The sequence below is a fragment of the Apostichopus japonicus genome, chromosome 16 (assembly GCF_037975245.1).
Source record: "Apostichopus japonicus isolate 1M-3 chromosome 16, ASM3797524v1, whole genome shotgun sequence".
Lineage (NCBI taxonomy): Eukaryota > Metazoa > Echinodermata > Holothuroidea > Aspidochirotida > Stichopodidae > Apostichopus > Apostichopus japonicus.
In genome coordinates this window covers 38,510,393-38,525,419 of record NC_092576.1, presented here as the reverse complement: position 1 = coordinate 38,525,419, position 15,027 = coordinate 38,510,393, and the positions used below count along the sequence as shown (strand labels likewise).

General features: G+C 35.5%; 1 protein-coding gene across 1 annotated transcript in view; it reads left to right on the top strand.

Annotated features, from left to right (window-relative positions):
* The first annotated feature begins 365 nt into the window (after window positions 1–365).
* The window catches only part of LOC139982296 (uncharacterized), a 41,038-nt gene continuing 26,376 nt past the window's right edge, over window positions 366–15,027 (top strand). Inside the window, exons 1-3 of the mRNA XM_071994988.1 lie at window positions 366–756; window positions 12,004–12,247; window positions 12,609–14,113. Of these exons, the coding sequence (XP_071851089.1) occupies window positions 12,136–12,247; window positions 12,609–14,113 (1,617 nt within the window). The 5' untranslated portion in view covers window positions 366–756; window positions 12,004–12,135. The remainder of the gene's footprint in view (window positions 757–12,003; window positions 12,248–12,608; window positions 14,114–15,027) is intronic.

The window sequence follows — 15,027 nt, the reverse complement described above, 5'->3', positions numbered from 1 at the left end:
ATATGTAAAAACAAACCTTCAGTTTAACATAACACTATACTGTACACATTTATATCATACATCAGTACGTTAAAATGTTCAATACTTTTCTACTCCGACAGTATACACTTTTTTATCCTATTACATTAATTTCATCATTTCTTCTCTCTACAGCAATATTTTCTAATTGTTAAAATTTTCAATATATTAACATTTTTCTCTGTTCATCACTTGTTAATCAAATACTTGAAAAATACAATTAAACAGAAGTTGCATGTAATAAAAAAGATGTACGCGTTACAATGAACGAGTATACTACGGTGTCTTTTATTGTCAGTGCATGGAATTCCAAATGTACATACAACCCTCCGTAATTTCTATAGAAACGCTATTTAGAATGGCATTGGCTGGTATATTTGCTTCCTATTGATCGTTGATCATAACAATATAGTAAAAATCATTGTGTTATAATCTTTAGGGAATCTAAAATACCATATAGTAACAATAAAGTTGATTACTTATCAAATGTAATAGCCTTATAAACATATGTCGCTAATATAAAATCTCATAAATATTTTCGAGATCCAGTTGGAGTAAATATGCAGGCCTACTTGATTATGAACAGATTAAATAACGTTAAATCTACTTAGTAAATAATTTAGTCTTCTGTGACGTATTTAGGCATTATAAAATCGTCCATTTGTTCACAATTTGATATCGTTGTGGAGAAGCAGTACGAGACTCGCAAGGGAAAACACATTTTGTCAATGCAAAAAGGTAAGTTAAGTTCCAATTTCATATGTTAGTAAATTTGATGAGTGTTTTGAATAACGATTTGTTTGAGTCTTTACCGATAGACGTTTGTTATGTAAAGTAACTTTGAGTGTTTCTGAAATTCTCGTTCTGTGTTATACATATGTAGCTTCATGTTCTTAAGAAAAATTGTAACCAATTTGCAATGTACAAAGCCTAAACCGAAATGGCCCCGCGCCCCCCCCCCCTTCTAAAAAAGGGGTACAAGGTAACATTTTTTTTTTCTTATTTTGACAAGTTTTTGTGTAAAATTCAACCGGCTAACCATAATTATGCAGTAAACTTCAACGCATTTGCGAAGTAAGGAACTCTTTCCTTGTTTGAGAAGTTATTTTCTTGACCATTACAGGTATAATCCGTTCAATTTCTGGCATAACTTATTTGACCAACACATTTATAACTTATATAGTTGAATAATTGAACTGAACCCCTGAGCAGAATAAGTGGAATCGGCACCTTCTAATATAACAATAATCGCATTTTTAACGTATTCCATCATCTACGAGATATCTCTCATTACAATTTGACAAAAACCTGTCTTTTCATCATTACACCTTCACAGCAAATGGTGGATTTTGCTTATATAATTAAAATTTTCAGATTTTGATCTAGGATTGGAAAGGTTTCTAACTTTTCATATGAGTTGAACTTAATATGCAATGGCAGTAGTGTGTGAAATACATCTCAATTTTGAAGTCGAACTTTGTAATTTAAGAAAGACATAGACACAGCTTTGAAACTATGCCCCTATGATATCACCCTTGATGCTTTTAGTTTAGTTTGGTGAACATTATTATAACTTCAACTACTGTTGTCTCGTTAACGGCACATAATAATTAACAGCAAATATAAGTAGGTTACTTAGTGAAATATCCTCTTTCGTTTGTCATTTTTTCCCCTTTAAATGAGTTTCCGTCTGTATCAAAAGTACTGTAACTCCACTATCATTCTCCAAGCAATCGCCAGAAAAATCTGTAAAGTAAAACAGCCAATTTAATAAACGATGTATTCAGACAGATTTGTATTTCAGACGAATATGTTTTGCAATTATGTGGCAATTTTTTTTTTTTATGAAGTTGTGCTCTCTTCATATCTCATCATTATAGTATTCCTCTGTCATACTGAGCCATTGTTTTATGTTAGATATGATGAACATTTTATGAACAGTTCTCTTCATGAATTTAATATGTTAAAGCGGCATTTTGCGTCCTTTTCTATGATTTTTTTCTTAACTTCACTGACTCCACTATGCCATAACGACATACACAACTAGCTTATCTATTTAAAACTTACTTCAAATAGTGGCATAAAAGTCGAAAAATTTGCAACTTTCAACTTTGTTTTTCTCCAAGATATTTTACCTTGGGATCATAATAAACCTCGCCCATAATATTAATATTTAAACACTACGAACGTCATTGACCAACACGTAATACAATACCATGCTTTATTTGTGTACAGTCTATATTATATGGAGGTCGTACCAGGGAGGGGGTTCCATAACAAATCCCTGGTTTTACCAACGTAAAGTCTTGAATCTATTATAAGCAACGGTTCATAACTAAAACTGTATCTCTGATTGGTTGAATTCAAACTAGTGGGTTTGGGGGAATTGTACGCGATTAGTTTTAACGTTGATATTGTCGTGGACACTATCCTTATTACCTGCAAATATCCTTAAGTACTGGCGAAAAAAATGTTGTTGGCAGGGAGAAACTTGGCTAATATCTTAGTTTGCTGTTTTGTGATAGATATATGTAAAAAACTCGATGGCGATGTCAAAAAAGTAGAAAACGGCCACCAAACGAAAAATGCTGCTTTAAATATAGTTGTGAGATATCATGCTTAGTATTCGAAATTACAACCAGTTTTATTCATGTATGTTTTTGTTACCTGGTATTTTTTTTTACTTAGGTAAAAGTTTTATTTACAAGTGATGTCGCTAAAAGAACGAGGATGAAGTCAAATTGTATACTCCGTCATGCTTTATTGTCAACGTTTATGCCTGTACCAAGTCTGTATTCATTCACGACGGAACTATAGATTTATGTCAATAGAGAACTGAGATATTTAACCTTGAAGTTCAACAATGGCACATATGGACTATATTGCAGCTCATAACAAAACAAGCTCCTTCCCTCACCCAAAAGGAAAGCCATCGCTTTGATAATCCAGTGGGAGGTGTTGTCATTTTTGAAAAGCTTGACCCATAGGTCTACACGAATGAAAGCACCAAAATTAAAAGGACAAATGTATTTAAATTAATGTTTTGCACCTTCCCTTAAGGGACTCAATAACGAGATGAAAGATCACTACATTTATAGTATAAATAGTGTTATCACTAACAGTTGTGTAGACCTAACTACGGACCTGTTTTACAGTTTAACTGTGCCACAGAACGCACCATTTCACATATACCATTATATAAAGGACATAGATTTACAAACAACATTTTACACAACAAGCTTACACAAAACATCAATACATATAAAGTGATAGTTGTTATAATGGAACTCCTTCTAGTGAATATAGAAATAAACGTTGAAGAATTAGTTGTTTACACTTTGTGTCTTATTAGAGCCAATATGTACCATTTTAAGAAACATTTTCACCACTACTACTATATTTTAACTTTGATGATTTTTCCGACTTACCTTCAACCTTTGTAACAGTTTACGTCATTCTGTCCTCGTTCATTCATGGCTTAAAGGGGACACAAACCAAACCATCATTATAAGTCAATATCGAAGAGATAATTGTCATTAATAACTTTCCTTAAAAACTACTTTAGAAACATCTCATGTATTTGTCACGGATATAATGATTCCTCACGCACAGAAATGAAGACTTGGCCAAGTTTCAGCATAACATCTTTGAAAAAAGTGTGTTTAATTTTCTTCCTTTATGCATCCCAATTGTTTTTCTCTGCAAGGAATGTGGGTTTTGCAAATAATAGATCTTAAAAATGTAAGCTCTTTAACAACACCTAGCCATAGCAATACTTTACATATCATCACTACTAACATCTACCTTGAAGATATGATAAGGTAAAAACTAAAAATGTTCAGATAATATATATAGTGACGCTGTATAAAATCATAGATTTACAAAATAAATTCATGGACACGAATCTGCGCAACGATATTTCCCGAAGGAAAAACATATATTCTCCTTTTGCTATTTGGAAGAGTTGTCATTCCCAACGATCTCTGTTCTATATAATGAGATGCTGGTTTGTTTTGTGTCCCATTTACATTTAAGACAAACTAGCGTTGGAAGGATTTATTTCGTCAGGTTGTTGTATTATAAGAAATATTATTCGTTTTAGAGTTGAGGGAGGAAGCTTGTACAAAAATACTTATATTTATACAAGACTTTCCAAGCAACCGCCCTCCAATCCCGATAAAAAAACCTATGGAAACTGCCAAAATGAAAATATGCAGAACCACGTTAAAAAAAGGACAATTGGCAAAAAGCATTGTTCATATCAGTTGTCTTGAAAATTTTTAAGGATCATAATTATGGATTGGCTTTTTTAATAAACACCAAATCGAATTGAGCAGTGATTGTTTCACTTTTAAGTTAAGCTGGACTCTCTTTACTTCGCTAAATTCTTATAAAGCCAAAATAACAAACAAGACAATCTGAAAAATTACAAGTCAGATTACCTTAAATTAATGAGGCAGTGAAAATTTTATAATGGTTATAAATATAAACTTTAGTGACAAAATTGAGATACATGATATTACATGCCTTAGAGACACATTTTTTTAAGGTTTCAACAGCAGTTGCGACTTCAATAAACATGTTTAAAGATTGTGTAAGCAAATTCATCACAATTACATAAATGTAATTTATTCTCGGGTTTTCTTGTTTGTAATGCCTACCAATAACTCGTGATTCTATCCTTGGACTCAGAACCAGCTTCTACATGAGATATGGTTATTGGTTTATTTGGTTTATTGGTTTATTGGTTTATTGGTTAATGGTTATTGGTTAATGCTTATTGGTATTGGTTATTGGTTTACAACTGAGGAAATTCAGGATTTACATAATTTCGGTACTTTCGTTACTCTACTCTCTATATCTCTCTTGTAATGTTCTGCATCTGTTGGTTTCAAGTTGCGCATTGAAAGAATCCTGAGACACTTAAAATTCGATTACGTACTATAGAGCTCCATTGTTTTATTTATTTATGTTGTATTACAAAGAGTTGACAAAGTAGATCTACCATTCCACCCTCCCCGTCATGCCCTCCCTCTGTCTCACCCTTTTGTAAAAAAACAAAAGTGATCATTTCGCCAATTTAACCTAATATAGTGTAGTGATTTTTTTTTTTCATATGAAACACTCGAAAAGTAATTTTTACGGCCTACCCAGTTGCAAAAGTACACGCTTCTAGGAATTTAAAACACCGTGCTCGGACACTGATAACCAGTGGTACTCGGATTCCAACAAAGTTGTACTTAGACTGTAAAAAAAATTTACTTGATACTAGGAGAAACGTAGCACTTTATCAACTTTACCTTTTATTTACGGTTTGAAGTTTTGAAACATAGATTACAAGATGTGACTCAACCTGATATAGTAGACCAGTTCTCCACATCAACTCTGAATAGTGTTTGCGCTCAACCTATTTGGTCACAAACTCTGCTTTTGGTCACGAACTCTGATATTTACTGTGATAAAATTTGCAATCATCAGATTATACGGTAACCATAAAGCATGGTGCGTTCCATAAAACTACCGTAAAGTTGTTTGTAATATCTGGTCTGTCGGTACTAACTTTGATTTCTTAGCAAACATAAAAATGCCATAAAGGCTGCTGGGTATCAAATGATACAACCCTATAAATACTGAAGGGATGTAAAGTGTCATAAATATGATCTAGATGCATCTAAATGTAAAGGTTCATCTCGAATGTTAAAGTATAGAATGGTAATTTTAAACGCCCACTTAATACCATCATCTGATTTAACCCTCTCTTCTAGCAAAAAAAGCCTTCAGTATTGTTCAAGATGGTATATCTTTGACAAATACAATAAACAAGTATTTATGGGAGGCTCTCAGATGTCTCTCATCTCTGATGTTTACATTGTTACTTTTCAAAATTAGTAAAGAGGTTACATCTCATACAAATAAAACATCTGTATCTTACTACGTCTTCATCATTACAGTGTGAATACGATTTTCTTCGGAAAGAAGTAATTTAAAATGCTATATTGAGCTGAAGTAACCCGATCATCAATTTCATTCTACACTCTTTGGTAATGCAATTGCTTGCTCGAATTGTAACAAAATATTAAATGAGCTGTATCCCATCTTGTGCCCTGTTTCTGAGAAAGTCGAATTAAATAGCAAATGTGAATGTAGGAATAGGGCTTTCTGTATTTACAGATGCATGTAATATATTCATATCTGGAGTAAACTAAAGCTTTCTATATGAAAATGAAGACGACTTTAGGTCAATTTGTTATCATAACTTGTTAGCACTTGTTAAACGAAAATAATTGTCTACTATATGAAGCGTAACGGTGGTTATTGTTAGTGATTATCATTAACAATGCTCAAGAACTAGATCAGTTTGTTGTAATGACGAATAAAGTGATGGTTGTTTTTTGCGGTGATAGTGATGGTGCTTTTCTTTGTCTACCTGCTTTTGAAATCTGATGGCGGATGATGTTGAAACGTTACCATTCAGTATCAATGGAAAACTAGACTTTCATATGTGAGTCTTTACCGGCTCATGCATAACTCCCTTCAATCAGAATCTCTTCACTTGGTGCGTTATCCGTTGAAATAAAAGTCACCCAAGATAGATCCTGGGAAACGACACCAAACAACTCGATCTACCCTCAACCCAGTTGTTTACAGTGATTGACTGACTTCCTCTTTATCACACGCGATAAAACTTTAACTATGATTCCGGAGGCAGTTAAATATAAAGTCATGCAAACTTCATGTAAAAAACACACAGAAAAATCTGGCCACTATCAGACATACATCAATATATTTTACATTCTAAAAGTAGCTCATCGTAGTGCATGAAGTTCGACATCATCTGCCCTATTCAGTGTGTTAAGTAAGTAGCTCAACAATATCAGACTTGCGCACTTGACACATCGTTTTGTCAGATGCTAGTAGATCTGTTGGTAAATAGTTGTTTACATAGTCGGGTAGTTTCGTTTTGTTGAGCATTTGTTTGTCTATACTGCTGAACAATTTTTTTGCCTTCATATTTATGATATCGATTGATACTACTGTTTACTCATTTGGCTAATCTCGTCTCTGTTTGACTTTGTTGATTATTTTTCTGATATATCACCTGTTAGAGGTGATAAAATAGTATCTGTTTTATTTCCAACTATGAAGCATATTATATGACCTTATGTAGGTATCATCTGTAATTGGATTACGTATGGTTTGTTGATAATCACCATGCCACTCTTGTCCCGTTGCAATCCATGGTCATTCTATTGTAACATGAACAATGTGTGACATTTCACATATTCATTAAAGGGGTTTACGGTTTACAGATGTTGTTTCAAAACTGGTAATATTGGACACTAGGTTCATTCATTTTTTAATCAAAGGACTGTAATCATATGGCCGTACTCAGGCGGGTATCCGGGGGTGGGGCGTGGGGTTCACCCCCATGTTAGAAAAAGACGCGTGTGTGTATGGACGCCTTAAACAATTGTATAATTGTGCTATGAAACCAACTGTGGTTGGTCTCGAGCATGACGTATATCTGTATTAGACCAGGATCTATATGCGAACTGCCCTAGACATATTTCCTTCGGTGCAACACTGCCATCCAGAGATAAAACGTTATACACTACGACCTGAATGCTAATTGTAACCCCAAACCTAGTACCATTACTCGTACAATGAATCTGAAAATAAATTCCACATGTGATTGGAGTTTTGAAGACTTCTCCTATGAATATCATGTAGTGGATCCAAGGGCGCATCATGAGCGGGTGGGGGGGGGGCGGACGCAATCATCACTTCTTGATATTGTTCCCATCTGCACGAAAACGCGCGCCCCACAACCTTACACCTTACCCCTCTAATCGCTTACCGATAAGTTACGAACCTTAATTAATGACCTATGCCCGTAGTACCAAGACCTTGACCAAATCCGGCAACACACAACTTCATCGATAACAAGTGATCGGTTTGTGTATTAGTGGCGCCTAGAGGTTGTCCACTGAGCTATTTAGAGTGTTGCAAATCCCGATTTTGCAATTTCTAAGATCAGGCCCCGAAAATCCCGAGAAATGCTAAAGACACTGTACTGTATGGATATCTAGCAATATCTAGCGATATGTAGGAATGAAAATCCCAAGATGTTCACTAAACTGAAGGTAGATAGAGAATCGAAGCCTTCAGTGTGTAATGAACTTGAAACTTTGCGTCTTTCAAAATGTAAAGAATGTGGGGCATTGCACAATAAAACATATAAAAGTTATTTTTTTCAGTCTAATTTCAATTACTCGATTTGTAATCAAACAGCAGATATTACATCATATCAGTGGGCATGAAAATGACGTTTCAGGATGAACAACCTCCAAACTGTCGATGTTTGTAGAGTTCGGTTCGGAAATATCTGGTAGTTTTCGTTTCTTTCAACGAAGTTTTTTAGGAGCCGTTATAAGAGGTTTTAATATTTGTACACCAATACATTAACTGTGTCTGAATTTCCGAAAATTTTCGGACCAACATTCTTCATCATACTTCCCTCTACTCGTGCAGGGACGTAACTATGGGCGGGGGGGGGCAACTGCTCCCCAATTTCAGTGTCGAAAACATGTTAAAAACTGTTGTTCTTTTGCAATAATTTTTTTCAGTGCCCTTTTAATCTTGAATACTCGTCAGCTCCGTTAACTCGATTATAATCTTATTAACATTCAGGCCTATGGATTCAGCTACTTAGTTTGCAGATGCAATTAGCTAAATTTAGCCTATAGCATATTACAATCCCACTGCGTATTAAAAAAATATATAGCCTACCTAACCGCATTCGATGGAGTGTCACATACCGAATGCGCAACGGCGACGACAACGTGCGTTCTCATCCATTTTATGATTCGTCATTAGGTGTTGCAAGAACAACATGTTATTAAGCTAAGCTTGCAATCGTACGTGATACAAGCTTCCTATCATAAGTATTAAACTGCCAAATATGAAAGTTGGTATTGTCCATCAGTTAAGTTCGTCAAATGTATTAAAGTCCAGATATTGGACAATAAACAAGAATCATCCTGCTGAAAAAAATTGTAAAGGAGCATTATGTTTGTCTTTCTGATATACATGTGAAACCGTATGCAACACATTTCTAATAATTCTAAGTAGTAACGTGCGCAAAAAGAAGTGGTAGGGAGGAAACTCCCACCTCCAACGAGAGAGGGGTACGGAGGGTTTGTTCAGTCGGAACTGTTTGCACTGCACCTTTTTGTCACTTTGCCATATTTGATGTTCGTCGTTTTCATGCAACTGTAAATACAAAAAAAAAAAAGACGACAAATTGTCTGTTATTATTGAAACATTAACATTTGTCTGACTCATTGGTGGAACTTGCAAGGAGATCGGAAGGTAAATTGCACACTAAATTTGCTTGTTGCATGTAGTTTTTTACATAGACGATTATCTCACAAGTGCCGGTAGCTAATTGCCGACCTTGGTAAAAGACTATTGTCTGACTACATAGCAGAGAGTTGTATTGATAGGTGGATTGTACTGATCAATGTATCACACAGATAGCAAAAACGAATCACAGGAACGTTACTTATAAGTTTATCATAGTAAATTGTCTTTGGATATAGAGTACAGTATACACGATAAATAATTACCTTTAATTGAACTATTGGTTAGGATTGCATGTTTACAACAGCGGTAAAAACAATACTTATATCATCTGCTCAAGTCACCGTGGTATGAGGCAATGTTCATTGTAAAATATGAATGTTTTCATGATAACCCTTTTCACATGGATCTTAGGGCTTGCAGCTAAGGATAAGATTAATAGCAGATGCTACTTCCAGACCTTGGCTAGTAAGTAAATTATCTAAATGTAGAGTAAATAACGTAATAACTTACGACTATCAGTGACTGAATGTTGATATTTTAAACATGTTCTATTTATTTATCTAACTGACATTTCGTGTCATTCACGAAACTTCATTAGATATTTACAGACTGAATGCTGTAAATGTTCGTTAACCAGTTCGCAATATACAAAATTTTAACAGGCGTAGTTCAAACTTAGCCAAAACGACATTTTACAATCATTCTGACATATTTATTCATATTCGGTAAAGCTTGCCTTACATTACGACGCACATTTTACCATACACCTAGCCATTAATGTGTACAAAGCAATTAACCAACTGACGTTGCCTGACATCATTGCTACACTACTGTACTATTTGTACTGATTGTGTTGTATCTGTCGAAGTATATCCCTGCGAGCTGATCAGACGAAAATCATGCATACATGTGCATTAAAAACTTGAACTGGCCTTTTCACAGACGTGAAACAGACCATTAATTATAACAACATACCATGGACAAACATTTTACTCATGGTCAATATTATAAGCTACGCCGTTTTGGCTAAAACATATTTCATTTGCGAAGGAATCGTGATACACATTTGACATCACACCCTGAAGATTGCACGTTCAACATATTGATCTAAGTGGACTGAAGGTTGATTAGTAGAATCGTTTTGTGTTCTTGCACAGGCTCTATCTTAAGTTTTTTTTTTTGAAAATGCAAATTAGACTTGGTTGCTAGTCATATATAATTAAGTATTATTCCGAGACGTGTACAGTACCTAGCTTCCTTGCTCTGGCTGGATATAGGAGTCGTCTTTTTGGCTAAAATCTATTCCCTTTCAAAAAGAGTCGCGAAACACATTTGACGAAACATCGTCATAATCACATGGTTACATTCTCGATGTAAGGGTACCGGGGCTGAGAGTTGATAACTTGAGTCATTTGGTGTTCGTTCCAAAGCCCTTGGAAAACTATGTTTGTTTTTTTTAAATCATAGTCTGTTTGATACCAACTATATAACGTTTGTGTTTTTTTTATAATGGAATCAGCTTAGCGAACAAGTCCTATAATTGGGTTTTAACTCAGTAAATATGTAGTAGTCTGTTAATACATTAATTCACATTCACATTCAGGGCACAGCAACATTTCCATTTTTACTGTGCTTTCGGGTGGTAAACAGGGAGATACAAAGACAGCAAAATAGTTTACAAAATTTATCATATATGCATGACAATTTCTCAGAAGATAATCACATATATAACTCAACATAGTCTTCAACTTTCGACGTAACATAGCCATGAATTTGGAAATAAAAACAACGAGAATGTTTGAAGATTTTTCAAGTGAGGAAGATCACGACATATTAGAAGGACGAGACATGCGCAGTTGACACGTCGTTATATCAGTCGATCTGTTAGCATATATAGTTGTACACATCGTTTGGTAGTTTTGTGTTTGTTGAACCGTGTGGTGACTAATATATTCTATTGATATAATATAATGAGTGTTTGTTTTACCAATCTCGAGTGATATGTTATAATTTACAATTTAATATTTATCCATAGCTATTTTTTTTTTGGACTTTGTTGTTTATTTTGCTGATACAGCACCTATGTGTTCTATACACTGGTGATAACGTCATATTTTGTTGTTGTGTTGTAGCAATCCTTTTTAATATTTGAAGTGAAATCACGTCAATATCAAGCCAGTCGTATGTCAGGGTGTATTTCTTTTATTGAATATTTCGGCCTCACACTGATTAAGCTGAATATGGTTTCCAAGAGTTTTTGCTTGTTGACCTCAGTTTCGTCTTCGTCAAGTGGCGACAGTGATGGATGCTGTTGCCATGGGTTTGGGTGTTCGGTAGGATCAAACTTTGCAAAGTGGTTAAAGAAATGTATATTCTTCATATTTCCACTGCTTACTTTCGAATTTGTTGGTAACCTTCTCTCATGTTTTAGCGACTTTACAAAATGTCGTGACCCCCTCTTCGAATGACAGCGATATAATGCATATATCGGTATATTGATGTATACGGTACTTTAAATCTGCACAAGGAGTAGACCCTATTCTAGGATTTAGGATCTAGTTGACGTGTGGTTTTGTTCCTGATAATGTAGTTGTCATGCTTATTTGTCATCGTTAACAGGCAGTTCACAGTGCTCAAGGTGTGCGAAGGCTTTGGGGCGTGTAAACGCCGCTGTTATAGGTGCATGCTAACAAGCGCATCATGCGAGCGAGAATCTTTTAATAAGCTCGAGGTGACTAACACAACGGAAGTATGGATCGGAACAGACGACAGACAAGAAATATATCCCGCCAGCCTACCAGATCGAACCAGTCAACTCCTGTAAGAGCTGAGCCATCAACCCAACAAGCACTGACTTTGGAAGGTCCGTATATTCTCGCTCTGATGCAGTTATTCTGAAAAGACATATTGAAAACGAATGGCCTTACTGATAGGTCATCATATTAAATCAAAAGCTTTAACTTGTATGCAACAGTGGCCTTAATTCCTTAATTTTGTATGTTTAGCAAAGTTTAGCAAATTTTCTAATTACCGTAATAAATGTATATCATTTAATGATTCGATACGTGACAAAAAGGAAGGGGGAAGAAGGGGGGGGGGTTGATGATCTTTCAAATGCAAAGCAAATTCCCCTCTAATATGAAGTGTTGTTGCATTAATCATAGTTAAAACCGTACCTTACTAATGATTCCGTTGTTTTCCTTTTTAATTTCATTTATATTCAGAAAAAAAAGAAATCTTTCTCGCAGAGCTGAAGTCTACCTACAAGGAACGATATGACGCAATTCAACCGATCCCTTATATCAAAGATAGACTCTACTGTGTAGATAAAGTATTTGTTGAGGGCAGCATTGAGGGTTTCATCTCCACCGACGAATCATGGGAACGTTTGGCGTCATATAATCATATTTTCACTGATCCGCGTATTAAATCAGTACGTCGAATTATAGAGGGTGAACCAGGATACGGTAAATCAACCCTTACCCTTCAGTTAGCATATGACTGGTGTAACGGTGTGAAGGAATCCCCTTTCTTTGATGCAGATGTGTTAATTCTTCTACTTCTGAGACAGCTGGGTAACGTGAAGTCCATTTACAGGGCGATCAAAATGTTTCTATTACCAAACGAGCCCCGTGTGAAACAATCTGACATTAGAGCTATTCTGGAAGGCTGTCATAGAGTTAAAGTTCTCCTGGATGGCTATGACGAGTATCCTGAAAGAGACCAAACCACAGGAAGTGACATAGATCAGATCGTCAGATTAGACAAGTTTCAAAAATTTGAAGTAAACTTGACGACCAGGTATCTACCAAAACACTATGACAAATCAGAAACCAAACGAGTCAAGTTAAAAGGTTTTGATGAAACTGCGCGTGATCGGTACATTCGCAAAGCCATCACGGGAGACGATAATGAAAAGGCATTTGATAAAATTAAACAAGGTTTGAAAGGAAATCCCATTCTGGACGATCTCTGCCAAGTTCCTCTATTCTTCGTTACGTTCGCTCACATGACTGATGAAAGAGAAGACTTTCAGAAATTTAAGTCTGTTACAGAGTTTTTCAACTACATGATGAAATGTTTTCACAGTCACGCAAGAAATAAGGCTAGAGAACGTAACGTTATGACCTATGAAGTGGAGTTTGAGTCTACACATGTTGAACTTGATAAAATAGCATTTGAAGGTCTCAATAGAGAGTATCAACATATCGTGTGGGGGAAAGATGCGTTCTGTAAACGAGTTGGTCAAGCATTTTATGATCACTACATCCGTGTTGGTATTTTAGTAGAGGAAAAGGTCGTTGATATTTCCGATGGGGAATCCCCTGGTGATAGCATTAATACCACGATTGAAGTAAGCTTCTACCATAAACTATTCTGTGAGTGGTTTGCATCATTTAGGGTCGCGGATATCGCTGCTGGTGTGAATAATTCAGCTGAATTAGAACAAATTCTGGGTAAGATGGATCCATTAGACCTCCAGTATGTCTTTCGATTTGCATGTGGACTAAGTCGTTTAGCTGCTCGTAATATCATCGAATATTTGAAGAAGAAACAGGATTGTGATAAATTTGCAACCCTCTGCATCTTGGAACAAAATGGAGACATTGAGGAGATCAGGAAGACTGTGACAGAGCTTTGTGCTGAGGCGGTTATCATCAGGAGAGATGACAGCAAGTTACTACAGCGTTCTACCGTGCAGCTGCTACATATAGCATCAAGTCATGACGTAAGTAGTATCGAGGATACACATTCGTTACTGTAATGGTTTATTACTGTCTTAATTCTTGACAAACTTCCCTATGTACCTCAGTTCTATGGTATTAGCTACAATCTAATCACAAGCCCTACTATAATAATATTCGGGGTGCACAAATTCAAGGAATAGTGGGATTCGTGGCTTACCACTCTATTTAAAAACGTCCCGGCAACTGTTAATTCACCAAGGATATCCTTACCACAAATTCCAGAACAAAGCGGACAATTACTCATCTAATTTCCTACCTTTATATTTACAAAAAAAGAGGCATTTTACAAAACAGAATTGCACTCTCAAAAACAAGGCACTTAAATTTCCAAATAGAAGAAAGATAGTATTTCATTAAAGCCATGAATCTAATGTGAAAGAATCACAATTTTCAGGTTATTTGCTATGTTGAATGCTACCATGGTTAGATTGACCTCTGTCTGTTATCTGAGTCAGTGAAGCAATAAATCACACATATAAGGAAGGGTAAAAATAGACAAAAACGAGCAGTGAAACAAACAATGTCTAGTTTATAATATTTAACATTTTCCGGTCAATCTCTCAGTACAATTTTGGGAGTGCGCTCCCAATTTCGACTGTTTCCTCGATCCGAAACTATTGGTTATGTTTGAATTGATCGGATCGGCTACACAGTATTTGGCTTTCATCTCTCGTAGACGTTTCTTCCTATAAGCAACATTCGTAGGTTACGTTTTTCAATCATTATCTTAATTATATATAACACCTGTTCAATTGAAGCATGAACACTAATACCATAATGTACGCATGTGTTGGTATTTCAGCCATTCAGCCTGCCGCGTCAATCTAGGCGCATCGTCATCACAATATAATGGTGTTTTCACTGCATTGGAAAGGAGTTGTTATTTGGACATACG